This window comes from Colobus angolensis, unplaced genomic scaffold (assembly GCF_000951035.1).
Source record: "Colobus angolensis palliatus isolate OR3802 unplaced genomic scaffold, Cang.pa_1.0 Scaffold91, whole genome shotgun sequence".
Taxonomy (NCBI): Eukaryota; Metazoa; Chordata; class Mammalia; order Primates; family Cercopithecidae; genus Colobus; species Colobus angolensis.
In genome coordinates, this window is record NW_012123043.1 from 189097 (window position 1) to 204033 (window position 14937).

General features: G+C 33.8%; 1 protein-coding gene across 1 annotated transcript in view; it reads right to left on the reverse strand.

Moving 5' to 3' along the window:
* Positions 1-14937, reverse strand: part of DENND1B (DENN/MADD domain containing 1B) — a 273857-nt gene that overhangs the window by 137105 nt on the left and 121815 nt on the right. Inside the window, exons 7-8 of the mRNA XM_011931685.1 lie at positions 11060-11113; positions 8109-8219 (exon numbers count right to left, since the gene is read on the reverse strand). Of these exons, the coding sequence (XP_011787075.1) occupies positions 8109-8219; positions 11060-11113 (165 nt within the window). The remainder of the gene's footprint in view (positions 1-8108; positions 8220-11059; positions 11114-14937) is intronic.

Sequence of the window (14937 nt, forward strand, 5' to 3'; positions counted from 1 at the left end):
AGGGAAGGAGGGAAGAAGGGAAGGAAGGAAGGAAGGAAGGAAGGAAGGAAGGAAGGAAGGAAGGAAGGAAGGAAGGAAGGAAGGAAGGGAGGAGAAATTAGCACCTAACTTGGAAACTTCAAGATTTACAAAGAGACTTTTATTATTCAAAGAGACAAACGTCAAAGAGATAAATCAAGGGATATATTTCTGCTTGACAAATACACAGCTTCTACTCTGGCATTTTCAGAGTAACACTTTACATTTTACACTATAATATAATTAATTTTTTTATTTTAAAAACTTTTCTGATACAATTTAAATAATTAAATTTATTCTTCAATATATACATGAACACATACACAACCCATGGTTTTATTTGTTTTATTTTTTGACACAGGGTCTCATTCTGTTGCCAGGCTGGAATGCAGTAGTGCGATTATGGCTCACTACAGTATTGAACCCCTGGGCTCAAGCAATCCGTCCACCTCAGCCTCCCGAGTATCTGGGATTACAGGTGTGTGACACCACACCCAGCTAATTTTCTTAATTTTTTGTAGAGACAGGGTTTCACTACATTGCGCAGGCTATTCTCAAACTCCTAGTCTCAGGCAATCCTCTCATCTCAGCCTCCCAAAGTGCTGGGATTACAGGCATGAGCTACCATGCCAGGCAGGTTTTTAATTTTTAAAGACATTGATATCTAATACAAGAGTTTGACATATTCACTAATTAAAATTTGAGAAGGGTATGTGGTCAATGCTATGGTAGTTCAGAGATGAAAGATGTTACACTGGTTACTCATAAAAACTAAGCCTTCTGTAAAGTAAATCAGATTTTGAAAAACATTCAGAAGCATGCATGTGGGAGATTTAAAACACATATGAGGATGAGCAAAATGTGCAATTTCATCCATTCACTCAGAAAATTATTGTTAAAATCTTCTACAGATACGTATCACCACTGTCCTAAGAGACAAATACATTGTAGTGACTGACTGAACCAGATTTAAAAAAAAAAAAAAAAAAAAACTGCCCTGATAACTTTATTGTCTAAAGATCTGTGTGGACTATAAGTAATTGAAAACCTTAGAAAGAAAGGTTTAGGGTCACATCACGGATAGTTTTTTATCAGATTTAGCAGTTTATAGGCAATGAGTAACCAATAGATGTTTTTTATTCTGAAGGATTGAGTAATTACATATAGAATGAATCTAAAATATGAGAAAACAAGAGGTCCAAATAGAAGATAAGTGCTAGCCCTAAAAGTGGTATTTAAAATGGGAGAAAGGTATAAATATGACATATTGAGAGATAATCGACTAGACCTACAAAGACAATGAAAAAAGTCACTTCACTGTAAGTAATTCAAATAATAAACTGAGGCTCCTTAAGGGAAGGGATACTATATTGGGGCAAAAGGTAAGGATGCATTTGGTTTTACAAGATGGTCATTCTAAGAGGCAAAATTGCATAAAGGTTGTAAACATATACTTTGGAATCATACAGAACTGGTTAAACCAATTCCTAGTACTATGGCCTTGCTCAGCTTACCCTCTCTCAGTTTCAAAATCCACATTTTCATCTGTCTACCATGGATAACAACTGTACCTACCACATAATACATACTAATTAAATGAGTTAGTTTAAATAAATTTCTCAGTGGGGTAAGCAGCTCAAAGTATGCCCTATTATATATTGGCTATAATAATTACTAACATCATCATTTTATGTACGTGAATTCAGTATATATGATCTGAAAATAGTGTCTGTGGAAAGTAATAACCGCTGAACTAAGACAGTGGGCAGCTGAAATGGAGAACAGGACTTGGAGAAGAAAAGATTAAGGAGGTAGAACCTATAGGATATAGGTGAGGAAAACAGATGAGAGGGAGGAGAGATTCACCAACTTCGCCCTTTATAGTAGGAGAAGGAGACTATGGGGAAAAGATGGCGAGTTCCATTTTGGAAATACTGAATGGGATGTCAACAATGAGTTAAACTGCATTACAAGCAAGCCCACTGGAAGTGAAAAAAATTTGCCTAACTGTAAAATGAAAAAAAAAGTATAGTATGTAAAAACATATAAATATAGAAGGTACATTTTAAAATAAACACATTGCCCTCAACAGTTTTACTAAAGAAACAAAACCAACACATATATTTTTTTCTTTTATTTAATGTTCATTACCACTATCAGCACAAAATTGTCATTGTTGCATATAAAAAATACTAACATTAACACTATAAGCTGTAAGGACAAGAAAAAAGAAAAAAAAAATACTTGGTAAACTGAAATCATCCAAGGTCATTTTTGTGGATATCATACAGGAACAAAGCTTATAGAACCTAGGGGAATCACAATTTAATACAACTCTTTGATAATTCCACAATTGTTAAATTAAAATACTCTTCTTTGTGAATTAAAAGCCAATTATTTACTTTTAGAACTCAAATGGACAAAATCATAAGGCAGAAATATGTGTTTATTTTCATGAAAAATAGAGCCATTATCACTACAGGAGTTGGAAGATACAAACACCTCTAGTTTTCCTGTAACAGAAGTCTTCTCCAAATTACCTTCACACATCCCTTCCAATAAACTGTTTCCTGATGACCTCAACAGTACCATTTCCCCACTCCAGTCATATTCACTTAGCACTGACCAAAAATACAATGTTCAGAATAGCTGTGTACATGTGAAATAATAAACTGGTAAGTAGAATTATTCCCAGTTTCAGATGACATAACTGGTTGCTTATGGGTTTGGGGAAGAATTAAAAACCTAAAAATTGCTTCTAGAATCTTTCCCTGAGAGATCATGATAACAATTTTTAACTGCACCACTCTGCTGCAGCTTTAAAAAAACAAGGGGCAAAAATACACTTTAATAACCTTAACTAGGAAGCAGGACTACATAATCTTTATTCTCTCACCAAATGTTCAATTCCTCATCTCCAGAAAGAGTCTCTGCACTTTAGGTTTCAGATTAAATGCTGACACAGGTGGCATCATTAAGAGACAAATTAAGAATATGTATAATCCAGATGAAGAGGTTAAAATCCTCTGGACTGCCTTTCAGTCTGACTAAACCTATAAAATCTACATTTAATAGCTGATTTTCCAGAGATCGAAAGATTTCTTTTTACATATGCCCTTTATGGAATTAATGAGAGAAGGAGAGAAAAGCATATGCTTAAATGCCTAGGGGCAACTATAACAAAGGAAGAAATTACAGTTTATTAACGTAATTCCAGCACTCATAATACATTGTTTGCTCTAAATATCCCCAAAATAACATGCACTACACAATCAAATCTCTGTAACTAATATGCTTATAGACTTTCTGAGGGTGATATTTACTAACTAAATAATGGTCAAAATAATAGCTAACACTTAGACATCTGCTTTTAAAAGAAGCATCCCTTCCACCTGCTTCTACAGGCCACAAAGATACACTCTAGTTAACATATTATTGACAGGATGATGAGAAAGCTCCTGTCAGATGCTGGCCAGCCGGGTGTTTGAGACAAAATGCACAGCCCCAGCTGACTAGTTAGAGAAAGTCTGGTGAGGTACAATTATAGAGGCATATGACAAGGCTTCATGCCTGACTGATTTGAGAACCAATGACATGGCTTTAAACAGCAATCCTCCCTACCTATGGTCACAAAACAGCAGTAAGTCAACTGATACACCCTTGTAATATCATGATTTATGCCTCTGCTTTGAATACACGAGACTCTAATACAATGTTTTGCTAGTCTACCAAGATTCACTTGGGGCTTAAACATCTATGGCCTACCTACAGCATGGATAAAATCAATGTTCTTGTTCAGGATTACCAGAAACCTTTCCATGTGTACTTGACAACGTATAAATCAACAGAATAACGTATGAATCAACAGAATAAAAACAAAACTGATTATGTCTCAATTCATTAAACTCAAACATGCAAAAATATAATAATACGTACTAACACAATACCACACTTTAAAATATAGGGAGAAAACCTATTAGAACATTGAAAACATAACAATATTCTTGATATCTGTGCTTACATATCTTAAAATTAATTGTTTAATTTTAAATTTTTTATCTTTTCAAGGTTAAAAATCTTTTTTTTTTTTTTTTTTTTGAGTCTCGCTCTGTCACCAAGGCTGGAGTGCAGTGGCGCGATCTTGGCTCACTGCAACCACCATCTCCCAGGTTCAAGCAATTCTCCTGCCTCAGCCTCCCAAGTAGCTGGGACTACAGGCGCATGGCACCATGCCTGGCTAATTTTTGTATTTTTAGTAGAGACAATGTTTTGCCATGTTGGCCAGGCTGGTCTCAAACTCCTGACCTCAGGTGATCTGCCTGCCTTGGCCTCCCAAAGTGCTGGGATTACAGGCGTCAGCCACTATGCCCAGCAAGAAATTATCATTTTTAACCACAAACAGCACCTAAAGAAAAGGACCCTCAAGCTAGCTGATTCTCTAATGAGAGTGTCACCACTAAAACCTACAGCAAGCTGTAAGGTTTATAATTATCATTCTGACTATGAAAAATCACGTTAAATTGTGATTGTCAAAAAGTGAATACCTGAGACAAACAAAATTTCTGAAATTACAATAGAATTATGAATGTTAGGCCACCTTTCCATCTATTCTTCTAAAAATTAAGTTTTGCTGTACACTTAAAAATTTTAAATGGATAAAACGTAATTCCTAACATTAAGTACATTATAGTCTCCATGATATATAAAAATATAAGAATATAAAAAGCTTAAAAACAAGTAAATTTATTGATAACTATTTCTTCTTTGGATGTTTCAGAGATACCATTAAATTCTTTTTAAAAAATAGTTTACTTTTAATTTATGTTAAGAAACCAGTCCTTGACTTTAAATGCCAGTATGCCCAGAATTTATAGCAGATATATTTTATATACTGTATATATAAAATAATTATTCTGCTGGGCGCGGTGGTTCACGCCTGTAATCCCAGCACTTTGGGAGGCCGAGGTGGGTGGATCATAAGGTCAGGAGATCGAGACCACCCTAGCTAACACAGTGAAACCCCGTCTCTACTAAAAATACAAAAACTTAGCTGAGCGTGGTGGCAGTCACCTGTAGTCCCAGCTACTCAGGAGGCTAAGGCAGGAGAATGGCGTGAACCTGGGAGGCGGAGCTTGCAGTGAGCGGAGATCACGCCACTGCACTCCAGCCTGGGTGACAGGTCGAGACTCTTATCTCAAAAAAAAAAAGAAAGAAAGAAAGAAAAAAAAAGAATTATTCAAGATAGATTCAAGTAAAGCAGCTTCCTCCACAAAAGAAGACTAAGATCATGAAAGAGAATTTCAATGATGTTTCTTTTATCAGCCCAACAGTCCCAGAGAGTGAACCAAAACAGAGCTGGTAACTTAGAGGTGACATCACCGTCAAGTTTTCATGAATCGTCATAAACGACTGATAGTAAATTGACATCAAACATAGAAAACAGAACCCCCAAAATACTAAGCCTTTATGATAGCAATTTTTTTTTTAAGCCAAATGCTAAGTTAAAAGATAATAACGTTAATTTTTACTCTAACTGCAGATGCAGACTATTACAAAATTAAATGTAGAGGCCAGGTAAGGGGGCTCACGCCTGTAATCCCAGTGCTTTGAGAGGCCATGGTGGGTGGATTGCTTAAGGTCAGGAGATCGAGAACAGCCTGACCAACATAGTGAAACCCCGTCTCTAATAAAAATACAAAAATTAGCTGGGTGTGGTGGCAGGCACCTATAGTCCCAGTTATTGGGAGGCTGAGGTAGAAGAATCACTTGAACCCGGAAGGCAGAGGTTAGAGTGAGCCAAGATTGTGTCACTGCACTCTAGCCTGGGCGACAAAGTGAGACTCCATCTCAAAAAAAAAAAAAAAAATTAAATGTAAGCTATTATAAAATTATATCTCATAATCTCATATACCTCATAATTACTAAACATTTATTCTATGCAGATATCATTCTGAGCACTTCATATATATGTATTTCCTTAATCTTTACATCAACCCTATGAGATTAAGGCTACTATTCCTCCTACTCTACACTTAAAGAAACTGAGTCAAAGAGAGATTACTTGATATAAATTAAAACAAATAAAACACCAATATTTTTCAAAAACATATACTCAGATTTATTTCCAATGCACAAATACAGTAGCTTATGCTTCACTCACATAGCTTATTCCCTCACTTTCTTTGGATCTCTGCTCAAATGCTACCTCACTGAGTTGGGCACAGTGGCGTATGCCTATAGTCCCAGCTACCAAGGCAGGAGGATCCCTTGAGCCCAGGAGTTTGAGACCAGCCTGGGCAACACAGTAAGATCTTGTCTCGAACAAACAAACAAAATACTACCTCACTGGAGAGGCTTTCCTTACATAACATGGAAAACTGTCTATCACTTTCTACCCTGTACACACACTCACTTTATCCATTATGTAACCCTAGCTAATAAATAATAGCTATTTGTTTGCTCACTTGTTTATAATCTGTTTCATGCCAGTCAAATAAGGTTAATGACTAGAAAGTGCCTAGCACATAGTATATGCCTAATAAACATTTGTTACATGAATTAATCCTGATAAGAATTAGTTCCAAGGCTTATTATACAATCTTTTTAATCTTGAGGACAATATCCATTTAAAAATATCCTTTTTTAATCTTAAAACAATCATGTTTAAAAACTGAGAAGGAGGAGCTGGGGGGAAAGAAGAAGAATGGTTTCACTTCAATAGTAAGTTAAAAATAGCAGAAAGGCAAATTAAAATATGAAATGAGTCACACTGAATTTCTTGACATCTCTAAGATGTGTAAGAAAAAAATTACTTGTGTCATTGATTAGTACTTTTTCTCTGATATTACTGCATCATTTATCCACCCTTACTCTTTTAAATGCATATATTTTTCAATATGTAAAGTGCATTTTCAACTTTTAGGGGTGAGCATATCAAATTATAATTCAAAATCTCAAAATCATATTTTTGAGATTTGTGTGAATTATAAATTCATACAAATTATATGTACAATCGTATGTATTTTTTTTTCAATTGTAGAGTAATGGAAATAACCCAAAAATTAGAATCAAAAGACTCAATTTCACATTAGCTGTCTCTAACTAGCTGTTTGGCCTTGAGGTGGTCATTTAATCTTGCTGAAAATACTTTTCTCACTGTTAAATGTTAAACAGATATCCTACAGAAATCCTGAAGCTCCTTCTACTTTAAATGCTAAAATACAGAATAACGTTTTTATTTCTACTACAGAAGAAGAAAACATTAAAAATATTGTTTTATCAATTAATCAAATTCGTGAAGAAGAAAATTCATGCAATATTGAACAATGGTTTTTGCTAAATAAATACATCATAGATTACTTAAAACAATATTTAAATTTGTATTTAAAAAATTTAAGTTGAAAGTATTAAATTGTTAATGCGTAAATGAGAAAAAATTATAAAATCTAGCAAAATACTTTTGAATATTTTTCTATACCCAAGAAAAAGCTTTATCTTCTCACTGCCTTTACCATATTAATAAATACCTTCCAAAAGAACATTTGAGTGAATGTCATAAAACCTGTGATTTATAAAAAATGCTACTTTGACTTTTAAGTTATTATCAGTCTGAAGAGCTGCTCTAAATCAAACTATTATACAATCTACTCCCAAACCACTACTTGGCAACAAAGATGAATCTACCTATTACCAGGTTAGGATAGCAGCTATTATCATGGCCCCTTGATTTCTTTCAAGTAGCTCCAATGGAAAAAGCCACAAGTGAATAATAAAAATCTCATAATAGCTCTTAAGAATTCTTTATATGGTAGAAGTCACTAAAATGAACTCTGGAGAGTTAAAAAGAAAAAAGAAAAAAAACTCTCAGCTCCTGATAAGAAAAAATAATTAACCTGACTTAATGCATCTGAGAAGGCTTCCTATAAATCAGACTTTTGTACTTCAAGAGCCAGATTAAAACCATATATCAAAAAAGTATGTAGATATTGTCTTATAAGCACACATAGCACATTTCTAAATCTGCAGAGATTTTTAGGTCTTTTTGTGAAACACTCAATACCTGCTACTTAAAAGAAGTGTGAAGTACTTACAGTGCTTAATTTGCTCGAGGTAATCACGATGCGCCTTTCATGCAGCATACTGGCATACAGCTGCAGCATGTTGTTCACATCCACGGCAACAAAATATTCTGTAAGATTTCTCTGCACGAGTGAAAAATAATTGTGTAAGTTACAGCTCACAGTGAACGTGAAGAAAAACATTTTACACATTTACCAGAAAGTCTTGAAGTTCAAAGGATAGCATTATTTAAAATGGTATTCATTAAAATAATTAAGTGTAATACTAGTCTGCTGCCACATAAAGCACATAACACTCTATTATTAGTTGAAACATGACCCTACTCAAGGAAAGTATTTTCAGAGGATGATCAGAAGATCACAGATTTCCCAACTTTCTTACCCACTAAGTATTTGAAAAGAAGCTAATTTCCTGGGCCCCAACCTAGACCTGCTGAATTGTCATCTGTAGTGTATGTCCCCAAGAATCTGCTTTTTTTTTTTTTTTTTTGTCACTCAGGCTGGAGTGCAGTGGTGAGATCTTGGCTCATTGCAACCTCCGCCTCCCAGGTTCAAGTAATTTTCGTGGCTCAGCCACCAGAGTAGCTAGGATTACAGGTGCATGCCACCACGCCTGGTTAATTTTTGTATTTTTAGTAGCGATGGGGTTTCACCATGTTGGCCAGGTTGGTTTCAAACTCCCGACCTCAGATGATCTGCCCACTTCAGCCTCCCAAAATGTTGGGATTACAGGCATGAGCCACCACACCTGGCCAAGAATCTGGTTTTTAAACAAATACTTCTGGTGATTCTTATATACACTGATGCTTCAGAAACTGCTGCCCAGACAATACATTTGAGTCTTTGTCATGTTTACCATTCACTATGCAGGCACAATCATCAACTGATACAACACAGCATGCACGAGGTACCCAAAGGATGAGGTGAATTTGTAAAACAGCCCTTTGGTACTTTATTAAGGAAATTCACTTGTTTATACTTCACATCAGGCTTGCTTTATATCCACTATAATCAAATATAATTTGATGATGCTCTAAATTGATTCCTTAATTTAGCACTCTTATTCCCCACATGAAATGAAACTGGGATAAACTACATTAACTTTGACTTTTAGATCTTCTCCTTTCTTATTATTTATTTTTAATTTTCTATAATGAAACAAATAAATTAGCAGAAAAAAATTAGCAGAAACTAATTAAGGGATTGAATAAGATATAACAAACAAAAACTGTAGTATCAGGTGGGCTATGACCTAGTAGGCTTAAACTTTTAGTTGGGCAAGAATGTAAGAAATCCAATTATTTCTTCTATTTCCAGAAGGTAGAAACTTTACCATCACAAATTGGTAATCATGACAGAGCACATCAATAGAACCTGTAACTATCAGTGAGTGATGTTGAATTTGGTGGGAAAAGGTTTATTCCTTTCTTTCTCACCTTCCAATGCAACTCTCCATATAAAAATTCATGTCATTCAAGATTAGTATATTCCCTACAATCTAAAAGAAAGGGAATTTTTAGATGGGGAATTATATCTCAACATAGGGTGCTGCCTTATGCTTATTCTCTTGCTTTCGTTTTCCTAAACAGGACCTTTTGCAAAACAAAACATGTTAATAGATACATAAAAATATATATTCTCAGTGGACATTCCTTTGAATGTATGTTTCTTTGAAACTTTCAAAGCAATCTTCTTTTTAAAAATGTGACATTTGTTAAATCGAGCTATTAGCTGTTTGTTAGTAAATCTAAGAGAAAGTTAAATAGGAGAGCGAGTAGAAGGAAGCAAATTTGACTTTGAAACTCTGAAGTGAAGGGATAAAGGTCATATAAGTCAAGGCATGGTCAGTCAGCCTTAAAGAAAACATTAACAAGGAGTACCTGGCCCACAATGTACAGCAGTCAAGACTTTAGGATCTATTACGTAACCTGAGAGCTTTGATAATCTATCTCAGGCCCATAACAGAAACTTGATGCATAGCTTTTCATAAGGGTTTTTTGGATCCATCTGTACTGAAAACACCATTGATAGTGTTGGTTTGATATCAGACAATTTACGATTGTCTTCTTGGACTTCCTTCACTAACCACATGCTTTTAGAAACCACTCAGTAGGTTCGAAAACATTTGGAAAAACACTAGAATCCCAAAGTAAATAATAAGTATATATTGAAATACTTTTTTCCTTTACTTTTGATTGAATTATTCCTACTGATTCATTTTAACTTTCCAAGGGAAGCTGAAGAAAAATTACGTAAGGGAATATTTCATTTTCACAGTTATCCAAAAATCATAAAAGCATATTTGCTACTTCTACTTATCTATGTAAACATTTCTACAAATACTAATTTGTAATAATTATTAAAATACTGAAAATATTTCTAGTATGGCTAGAATTAGGACTCGAAATAAAATGCAAATTTTAGCAACTTTTATAATTTCTTACAATAGCCATCAAACCTTGCAAGATATGTATTACTTTAAATTAAAATCAGGAACTTAAGAACAGTTCATCTATGATTTGAAGCATTATATAGAAGGAATATAAAAATACTATGTCAATTTCACTAAAATAATTTGTGTGAAGACATTTCCCATTGCTAGAATTCTTCTCCACAAGTAGAAGCCATCTCCTATGGTATCTCTTCTATCATATACAGTGAAACTGAAGACCTAACTGAATATATATGATCCTACCTAATTATTACAAATGACAGAAATAGTTTTCCTTCTATTATTGTCCTTAATTTTCCTTATCTACAACCAGATACTAAGAAGAAGGAAAAGGGGCAGACATATAAAGAAGAAAAGAAATTAATATCATTATTCCTTATTTCTTCATTATTTCTCACAAACACAGATAATTACAATGTATCCTATTTCTGTATAGAAAAATGCACAGTGAGACCAAAATAAACAAAATTCATAATATAGGAATAATTAAAGTAGAAAATAGAAAACTTACACTCTCAGGTATTGTTGGGAGTCCAGTTACATCAGGAGCAATGAAGTAGGAATGCTAATCAACAAAAATAAATCACATATGAAAGATAATTAAAATTGGTAGCATATAATTTGTAATGAAAATCAGAAAAAAATATATTGAGTAAATTAATAAATGCCATTGACTGACATTCAGGATTTGTTGAATGTGAGAGATTCTTAAATGAGTTAGTGGGTTTATATGAGATTTAACAATTGCATTACCATACAAAAAGTTAAGACTTTTTAAAAAATATTTGACCTTAAAATTAAAATAAAAATAGGAAAAACTTGTTAAGGCAAAAAAAGAGTATATTACTGAAAGGTTTATTTTGTACATATATACCTATATATGTGTGTGTATATATAGTATATATAGACATACACACCTATGCATACATATAAACATACATATTATTAAAACACATTTAGTTGAGGTAGACTGGAAAAATTAAAGCTTGCTAACCAAATATACCAAAATCTATTAAGATTCCTGAGTTTCTATGGTAAGTCACAACAAATCTCTTTTGTAAACATCAACCACCCTATTATTTAGCAAATAGCAATAAAACATAATTTTTCAATGTTTAAAACTTCTTTAACATATAATAGTCCCAGAATATGATCATTACACATCTGCCAAACAAATATTTATGAGCTTCCACAATGTTTAAAGAAGTAAAACAGTTCATCACAATACTTACATAAAGAGTACAATGTGTATATATGCCTTCATGTTTCCCACAGTGTTCCCAAATTTGACCACCCAGAATCAAAGTGCAACTTAGTCATCAAAAAATGTTTTATTTTCTGTTCATATTAATCTTCAAAATTATTTTAATATCTTAATCACATAAGGACATATTTAATACTATCTTCTTATTAATGATTAGAAAAGAAACATTTTATCCAGTATTTGAGCACAGTTGAACTAGTCAGAACAAGGCTAGTTAACACAGTCATAATGTATAATTTTCCAGGGTAGAAGAACAATAGGAGATAAATCACAAGATCTTTTGTGATCTTGAGACCAAAAAATGTGACAAATCTCATGCTGTGAATGTACTTTAAAATTACTACTATTGAAAATGGAGAATATGCATAGATTTTGGTCTCTATAAGCTACTTTTATTTGGAATGGTTTTTAATAGTACTATATTTCATAAAACTATGATTTAAAAGATAGTACAAACAGAAAACACTATATATTCCAAATGATCAATTTTCTTAAAAGAGTCAAATGTACCACTTCCCAAAGGGCTGGAGTGAAGCTTAAAGGCATAGTGAAATAAGTGATTATTTTTCCTATTTAATAGTGATTTTTAGAAGCCAATGTCCTTTTAACTCACCGGTATTAGAGCAGGCTGATCTTTCAGAACTTGCTCACAGGCAATAAATATCTCTTGGTTCTTATAATACATGAGAGAAAAAAATGAATATCTTACTTTCATGGGAGAAGCTTACACAACAATTCGCTGTGTAGTTGAGACAAGCCTATGTAGCCAAATTAGCCACTAAAAAGTACTTGAATAACAGTAATTATAAATATTATTTTAAATGCTGATTTGCTAATTTTATGCTAGAAAAATCCTAATGAAAGTATTTTCATATTACAAGAGTAGAGAATGCTGTGGATATTTAATGATTTTGAAATGTTTCAAAAAAAGCATTCTCATTAGACATTAACTTTTTATAAAAATCTCTGATTACTAGTGGTCTTTATCCACTTGTACAAGAAGAAAAACTTCCATAATCATTCATTTTAATTTGGCATCATAAAACTAAAATCTCCTCTAGTAGCTGAAGACAAGTGTCCTAGTCCCCAATTTGCCACTTATTTAACAGCATAATACCAGATACATTACTTTAGGAGTCCGTTATTGAAATCAAATGCAATTAATTAACAAACATAACAGCTGATTTTATCCATACGTAAGGTAAACAAACATAACAGCTGATTTTATCAATACTTAAGATACTATAACTAGGCTGGGTGCAGTGGCTCACGCCTGTAATTCCAGCACTTTGGGAGGCCAAGGCGGGGAGAATACCTGAGATCAAGAGTTTGAGACCAGCCTGACCAACATGGTGAAACTCCATCTCCGCTAAAAATACAAAATTAGCCCGGTGTGGTGGCGGGCGCCTATAATTCCAGCTACTTGGGAGGCCGAGGCAGGAGAATCGCTCAAAATTGGAGGCGGAGTTTGCACTGAGCTGAGATCGCGCCATTGCTTTCCAGCCTCGGCAACAGGAGCAAAACTCCACTTCAAAAAAAAATTGTAACTTTAGAATAGGTATACAAGACTTGAAACTATCAGACTATTAATTCAAGTGCATATAAGAAGGCTTAATTATGGAAATAACTATTATACATAGGAACAGAACACAGTCACTCAATTTCCTTTGACAAGATTATTTCAGCTACAATTTAAGTTATTTCAGAAGAAAGTATTTTCTCCAGATGGGATGAAACTTCAATTTACTACAACTAACACCTGAATAGTTCTTCATGGCACATCCAGACATATCATTTTATTTGATTACTAAAACAACTTTCTTAAAAGTTGACATGCTCAATTTCTCAAATGGAAAAAAAGGATCATCTAAAGACATTAACTTTCTTGGCTAACATTACACATTTAGTGACTGTGACTTAATCTAAAATCTTCTAATCATAGGTAAAAAGGTGTAGAAATCTTTAATTTACAATTCTTATTAATAAAGATGAAGTGTTTCAATAGCTGGTATTGTTGAGATGTATTTTTGTAAGATATTTATTTACCCCGAACAAATATGATACTCAAATTTAAAGGGAAAACATATTTGTATTTCTCATTAATGCCACCTCCATTGTCTTAGCACCTTTATTTTCCTTAACTTTTTAACAGTATTAGAATCATTTTATAAATATAACACTTTCAAAGAGAAATGACCATTTTTTGGAAAATCCCAGGCTCTTCTTTATTCCCTTGGCATTTCTACTGTATTTCTACTGAGCACAAACCTTGCATTCTTTGGGTGTCAGTGAGCCGTAAGTCTAAGTTTCTTCTTAACTGCTCTTTCCCCCAATTCTTTCACTGGATCTCCTTTCTTTTTCCCTATAGCCTATTGGGGCAATTAGAACTTAGCCTCTGTTCTATGCTCTTCTATATTTCATCCTTCAAATAGATACAACTATGTCCGCTGCAGACTCCCAAATTTGGGTTAAAAATTCCAGGTTATTCTTAGCTTTTTATCACTCAGTCTACAAATGACTATTAAACCTTTACACTTGGACAGTGTGCAACAAAAGAAGATGCAGACATAAAGCAGCAGAGAGGGTCACGGGAAATAAAAAACACATTAGGTTGTATGACAAGAGGGTGCACAAAGTTGAAGACTGTGAGTTCTAGACTAACAACACAGTCAACAAAGAGGCTTTAGTCCAAAAGGAAAGCATGATGTTCATTCAAGAAGCTGAACAAAACAATGTGACCAGAATAGAGGGGGAAAATTGAAAGTTGGATTGAATCTAAGAAATGGATGGTCCTGAAAGCATGGCCAAAGTTTGGACAACTTCTACAGAAAAGGGCAGCTACAAAAGATTTTCAGCAGGGGACTTTATATAGTTTAACTAAGAATAATCTGACAGTCTTTTGTAAAAGGACTGGAAGGAGAGGCTCTAGACTAAGAACTCTTTGAAGTACTAAGCAACAGAACTACGGTGCTAACCACCTTAGTCTACTACAAAATAGTAGTGGTTAAAGAATGGAATGTGAAAGCTAGCAGAAGGCAAGAAATAACTAACATCAGAGCAGAACTGAAGGAGATAGAGACACAAATAACCCTCCAAAAAATCAATGAATCCAGGAGTTGGTTTTT